The sequence below is a fragment of the Acanthisitta chloris genome, unplaced genomic scaffold, assembly GCF_000695815.1.
Source record: "Acanthisitta chloris isolate BGI_N310 unplaced genomic scaffold, ASM69581v1 scaffold20431, whole genome shotgun sequence".
Taxonomy (NCBI): Eukaryota; Metazoa; Chordata; class Aves; order Passeriformes; family Acanthisittidae; genus Acanthisitta; species Acanthisitta chloris.
This window is the reverse complement of record NW_008654569.1, coordinates 7,292-13,943: the sequence shown is the minus strand read 5'-3', so window position 1 is coordinate 13,943 and position 6,652 is coordinate 7,292. Positions and strand designations below refer to the sequence as shown.

General features: G+C 42.7%; 1 protein-coding gene across 1 annotated transcript in view; it reads left to right on the top strand.

The window, feature by feature from the left end:
* Positions 1 to 6,652, top strand: part of ICE2 (interactor of little elongator complex ELL subunit 2) — a 17,383-nt gene that overhangs the window by 7,239 nt on the left and 3,492 nt on the right. The window contains 3 exon segments of the mRNA XM_009083585.1: positions 1 to 502; positions 1,055 to 1,233; positions 2,556 to 2,685. The exon segment at positions 1 to 502 is cut by the window's left edge and continues 35 nt beyond it. Of these exon segments, the coding sequence (XP_009081833.1) occupies positions 1 to 502; positions 1,055 to 1,233; positions 2,556 to 2,685 (811 nt within the window).

Here is a 6,652-nt window from a genome sequence, read left to right as displayed (position 1 = left end):
TGTGATGCTGCACCAAGACCTGAGACTTCCTCTTGTTTGTGCAGCAGTGACACGGACGAGGAGAGTTTGGTAATCGATTCAGAATGTAAAAACACTCCTTGTTGCACAGCAGCTGCACCAACAGCTGCTTCTCACACCTCAGCAGAGGCTGCCCAGTCACCTTGCCCCCCACAGGTCCCTTCAGCAGGCATGGCTGATGGTCCCCATGCCACTGACCAGGGGAGAAAAGCCTCCAGGAAACATCTGGCAAGAAAATTGTCCAAAGAGTTTGATCCTGTGGGACAGATCCTGAAGATGCAAACTGAACTCCTCAAGTCTCCTTCCCAGAAGGCTCCTGAGCCAGTGGTGAGCTGTGAGAATTCTGGTGCTGTGGCAGCCCATGTGCCTCAGTCTCCAAAGGCACTGGGGACCCCCAGCACAGAAGCTGTGCCAGCCTCAGCCTCCAATCCCAGTGGCTCATCTAGAAACACCTGGACTTGGCTCTTTGAGGGAATGCCAAAGAGTAAGTAAGTGTGTTTGTTAACAGAGAACGTCTTCAGCCCTTCATCTGAAGAATGTGGTCACAGTACTTGTTAGATTTATTTAGAGATGTGACTCAAGTTAGCAACATGTTCTCTGTGTGAGAGTTACTGTCTTGCACACGAGGGAACATTTTGGGAGCTGTTTGTCCACAGAGGTCAATGTGAAATGCTGTTTTACTGTAGAGAAACATAAAGTTCCTAAGTTTTTAAGCAAGGAATGTACAAGAATGGAGTCTCAGGGTTCTGTTTGCATGGGAAATCTAGTGATGTGGGATTAGCTCAAAATATGCTCTTTAATGGAGCAGACACTTTCCAAATGTAATTTTTTTAAAAAGTTTTTAATATCTAAGTAACTTGTTTGTGCCTAGTGAAATAGCTTTCACCCCAGAATCTTAGAAAACAAAACAGATCCTAGGGGATAAAAAACCCCAAACCAACCAACCAAAACAAACCTACTGCAAGGGAAAAGCTAATCAGGTTCATGGCAAAGAATGTACAAGTTTATAATTTCCTGTACTGTTTCTTGTCTCTAGGAAAGCTGCCAAGTGACCTCCAGGGGCTCAAAGAAGACCCTGCAGAGTATAAAGCCCCCGAGGAAGGCAACGTGGTGTATAAGCTGTTCAGTTTGGAGGAGCTGTTGGTACTTGTGCGTTGCAGTGTGCAAAAAGTGAAGGCATTGCCACGGTACCGGAAAAAGAAAAAAGCCCAAAAGGTACAGGTGTTGCTTTTAGCTTTCCTGTCTGTTTCTTTCAAACAGTTGTGCTCAGTGGGGTTCCCAGTCCTTCACAGCCTTTGTGCCCTCACTCAATTAGTACATTTAATTGTGGCTCCTCAGTGTGTGTTGTAGTTAAGGGATTCTTTGCTGCAGGAAGAGAGGGGAGAGTAACTTGTGGTTTCTTTGAAGCTGCTTGGTTAGAAGATAAGTGAGTGTGATTCTCCATTGTAACTGCAGTAATGTGCATGTGCAATGATACTCATGTAAACCAGGGTCAGTTTGGAGTAGTAATGCAGTGATTGGGGCTCTGGCCCAAGGCTCTGGGAGTGTTAGTGATTACAAATACTTCCACTCAGGAGTCAGCCTTGCTATGATTCCTAGTTAAGCAGAGAAACAGCAGATAAAATGAACAAGAGAGGTCACAAAGATAGAAAGAGATCCTATTCATTCTGCCTGAAAATGCTGTGGCACACAGCAAATCATTTATCTGATGGAATGAAGTGGTTTAAATGGAAGTGTAATTGAAACCTTATTCTGTAATCCTCAGTAACATTTTGTCACGAGTCCTCTGAATCCTTCAGCAAATCAGGTGTGTGTCTCCCTGCTGAGAGCAGGAGTTGCAGCAGGCAGGGGCTGTGTGAAGGCTTCATGCTTTGTTGAAAGGGAAACAGCTCCTTCCACCTCTGGGCACTCACCAAGATGATATGCTCAGAACCTTATTTTGAAGACAAACCACCTCTTTGCTCATAAATGCCTGTGAGTAGCTGCTTAATTTGTTGGTCAGAAACTGAGCACGTTTTTTCTCTTGCATTTCTGCTGAAGTTTAAGCTGTGGTTTGGCAGTGTGAAGAGGCTCAACTTTTCTGTTAGAGTTCACACACAAAGGTTAGCCCCTGGTTTCAAAGGAGAGCTTCCAATTTCAAGTGAGACTGTGCCAGGAGGGATACGTGGCAGGATTCCAGTGATTACAAGCAAAACAGAAATGGAATGTGTTTTTCCTTCTGCTGCTGCAGAGGGCAGCACAGCACACGGGTGTGCACTGCGGAGTCGTTTAGTCCAGTGGGAAAGTTACTTGGTGGCTGAATGTTGTTATTATTTGTGAAAAATTGCCTTTTCTTTTTTTTTTTTTCCATTTCAAATGGAGAGTTCTGCCAGGAGTGTCTGTGCTCCCAGCTCTGCATTGTGGGTTTCACAGGATGTGAATTGTCTTTGTTCCACTGTGGTGGAAGACTGTGATGATTTTAAACTGCAAAATATAGTCAAGTTGTGGACAGTTTTGGACAGTGAGTGCTGATTGTTGTTTTATCTTCTCGTTTCTAGCTTGTTCCTATATTCCTGTTGCCAAAACTGGAATACCAAGCCTATTATGGGGTCGAAGCTCTGACAGAAAGTGAAGTGTGTCAGTTGTGGACAGAGAGTATGTTGCATTCTGAATGTTTGTTCTATATTGGTAAGTTCATGTGTTGGTTTTTGCTTCAGACGTGTATGTGTGAGTGTTTGTCGAGTAACAGAAGAGATACAGGTTTATTAAAGGTGTAATCTGTTTGTCCTTTTAACTTTCTAATTTTGTCTTTCACTTTTATCTTTCCTAAGTGCTTTGTCTAAAAGTTCTGTCGGGTGGTGAATGAGGTTATTTCAGCTTTGGTGTTAGAGAAATAGCATCCGCTGATCTCTGTTTTCAAGAACTGCATTTATTAGCCTTTCCAAGACAAATGTGTGAATTCAGTTCTCTGAAGTCAGTAATCTTCGTGACTTAGAGTGTCTTAGGATTTTGGGGGGAGTTTTTAGTGTTTGAGTGTTTCAAATGAGTCGTGTACATTATGACTTATCCCAGGAGTGGTAAAGATACAAGAGAATGAGTCAGAACAAGCAAATAGAGCTAAACCAAATTCTGTCATTCAGGAACAAGAGAAATTATACTCTTTGAAAACAGTGGACATGTGGTTAAGGTGCTGGAAGTGATTTTCTGGCTTGGCAGGAATGAAATTCCTGATAGAAGAAGGAAAACACACAGCCCAGTGTTACTGAAAGTTTTTCCATAGCTACAGTGTACTCAGGAGCTTAGAACACTGCATTAGTTTACTTACATGTGTTATCCAGGTTTTCCATTGTCCATATCTAACTGATCCATGAAATTTAATTTCCTCATGTGTGATATGATTTGAAACATCCCTGTCAAAGAGATAGTCTTGGTACTCCTTGTCCTGCAGATGGAAACAGGAGGTAATGTAATAGTCTCTGGATTAGAATGAACATACACTCTGTGAGAATGAGGCAGGAAACTGCCAACCTTGTATGGAGGAGATGAGAGCTGCAGTTAGAGCACAGAGAACAAAAAGACAATCGAGCAGGAATTAAAAGTATAGAAATGGTAGCAGAGATACACCTGTAAGGCCATCACACGAGCCAAGCACGTCAGAAGTGCAGTGTTGTAAGGAAAGTTTCCCTGAGAGATGTCCTGCAGAAAATGCCATGTTCATGTTGGCACAGTGACAGTTTAACATCAGGAAAGTTTTTATGGCTATTAGGATGTGTGTTCTGTAGAAAAATTATAATGATGCATATAAACAAAGTGGCCTGATTATTTTAACAACCCTTTTAATGTGTGGAGAGCTTTCTGATACCAATTTTCTTGTCATTAATGAGGTTTTAAAAGGGAAAATCTGCACCCAAGTGGTTAGTTGATAGTTAGAACATGCTCAGCACTTGCTGCTGAGCTGTGGTTGTTCAGTGAGTGAGTTGTGCTTTGCTTTCTTGGTGAAACACCTCAGGGGTTCGGGGTGTTAGGGCAGCAGTTGTGGCCTGTGGTTGCCTAACCTTTCCACTTGTGCCCTGAGTTGCACTTTGGCTGTTGTTGGCTCACATCAGAGTGCTGGTTTGGAAATGCAGCTTCTCCCTTTTCTCATTTTTACAGACCAACTTCTCACCTTGTCACTGGGGATGGGAAATCTGATGTGTCTGCAGTGGCAGTTTTGCCAGTTGTATCTTTGCTCTCCATGGTTGATGGAAATGATGTTTCTAATTTTAAGCTGGAAAAGCAATATTTGCTGTGGTTTTTCTCTTCCCTAAAAAAAGCCTCACAAAGAGCTAACTGTGTACACAGTTCTCCATTTCTAATTATATCTCAATGTACAGTGCAGAAACATCTCTTCTGTTTCTGCCAGGCAGAGCAGTGGTGAATTGCACTGTTCAGCTCCCTGTAGAAAATGTTATCAGTGCTCCCATTAACATTTCCAGAGTCACAAGCAGTATGAGGAAATGATGAAACTGTAGAGAGAGCTAATCTGTAAACAGAGTACACAAACTGAGTCCATGGCTATCTAATCTCCCATCAGTGACAGGATGCTGAAGGTATGGGTTGCACTGAGGTTTGCAGACAGCTCATCCAGCACACACCCTTTTATAGAGGTACCTGGGAATGCAGGAGAGAGCAGACTGTGCTGCAGGCCTTGTTCTAGGATAAACAGAGTTGGCCAGCTTCTGATACCGACAGAATACTTGATTATTCAGGTAGACAAATTGAGGGCTGCACATTTTTGGTACTGCCGTGCAGTTTCTAATAGAGGTAAAAAACATATGGGGAAGGAAATGATCCATTCTATGAAAGAGCATCTGCCACAGCTTTGAATAGGAAACTGTTAGTGTGTTCTGCTTAGGGATTGATTCTTTCTGCTCTTGCAGAGAAATATTGCAAGGGAGCCGTGAAGTTCTGTCTCTCAGTTTGTATTTCTGGGCAGCTGTGGAAAGTGCAGGCTGAGGGATCATTGGGACAGAAAGGTTTGTCCTGAAGCTCCAGGGACCGTTCTCTAGGGGTGATAATATCCCTGTGCTCTGGGTGACTTAGAATGGGGTGAATATCTCCCTGTCATTGGTCTGACACCCAAAAGGAAACACTCCTGCTATTCCCTGTTTGGTGTCAGCACAAGGGCAGACTTGACTCTCAGATCTTGCTGTAGTGAAATATTGAGTCCTGTAATAAAGGATGTTTTAAATCAACCCTAGTAAAGCCACAGACTTAGTGCTCTTTTTTAATTCACCCCACAGCATGGAACAGCTGTGGAAAACTGATCTTGCCATGACTAACACAGTACCCACGACTTGCATCTTGTTCACAGTTCTGACACTGTACGTCTTAAGCCTCTAACTTTGAAGTTTTTAGCAAGTAGCAGAATTCAGTGTTAAATTGCTTAGAGGTTTTGGGTCTTGAAAAGGCTCAATTCGCTGGCTCAGCCACCTTCTGTATTGCCTAGTAAGTAGGGATGAAAAGCACCTTGGACCTTGGTCTATGGCCCTTAATTGTCCAGCGTTGTTCACTGTCATATCTCAGTGTGGTGACTCAGCCCAGCCCTGGAGATGAGACACAAACCCAGGAGTGTCACCAGGCCTCCTGCAGGAATTGATACTGCATTGAGTTTGTTGGTTTGTGTGTGCTCAGAGCAGGTACTGATGGTTTGCACAAAGGCACAGTTGTTATCATCAAACAAGCTTACAGTGCTGTCTTCCTCTTGCACCTTGTAGTTGATTTAAGGCCCCTTGCCACTCAGATAGGAAATCTGCATCTGCAGAGGCAGTAACCTCTGGGACAGACTGCCCAAACAAGGCACTTGTGCTTGGTCTAAGCACCAAATGAAGTGGTGATAAGCTTTGCTGATTAATGGGAGCATTTTACCCCATCCATTATTCACTTGTTTGCTTTAAGTGCCTAAGCAAAATGTTCTGGAGAATAGTTCACCTTCACTTGAATAATATTGGCCTTTAAATTAAGATTATTTGAAAGAATTGTTGGGGAAAAGTACTTAAGTGTATGGGTCACTTAACCAAATGCCAAGTGTTGTAAATCAGTCACTTCTCAGACAGAGTTCTGCAAGGTAGTGCATAGATTCTTTTTTATTTTCTTTTTTTTCCCAGTTAAACTGTGAGTTTGGAACTAGAGAAGTTTGATTTGAAGAGAGGCTGATAGGGAATACAGAACTCAAACAGATTGATTTTGATACTTTTTCTAATAATGATTGAAGTCTCTTTCCTCTGCTCAGCAGTGCAGAATATTAAAGCTCCCTCCTTAGTCTTGCACAAAGTTCTGCTAGCAAACATGCAGTGTCCAACAGAAATCAGTTGTCCTGGTGCATTTTTTTAAAAAAAATGTGTTCAAATGCGAGTTGTTACTCAGTCTCCTTGCACAACCCATAGCCAAGGGCTAGGAATGTTTAGATTGAAGTCTCTTTCCTCTGCTCAGCAGTGCAGAATATTAAAGCTCCCTCCTTAGTCTTGCACAAAGTTCTGCTAGCAAACATGCAGTGTCCAACAGAAATCAGTTGTCCTGGTGCATTTTTTTAAAAAAAATGTGTTCAAATGCGAGTTGTTACTCAGTCTCCTTGCACAACCCATAGCCAAGGGCTAGGAATGTTTAGAATGTGAAA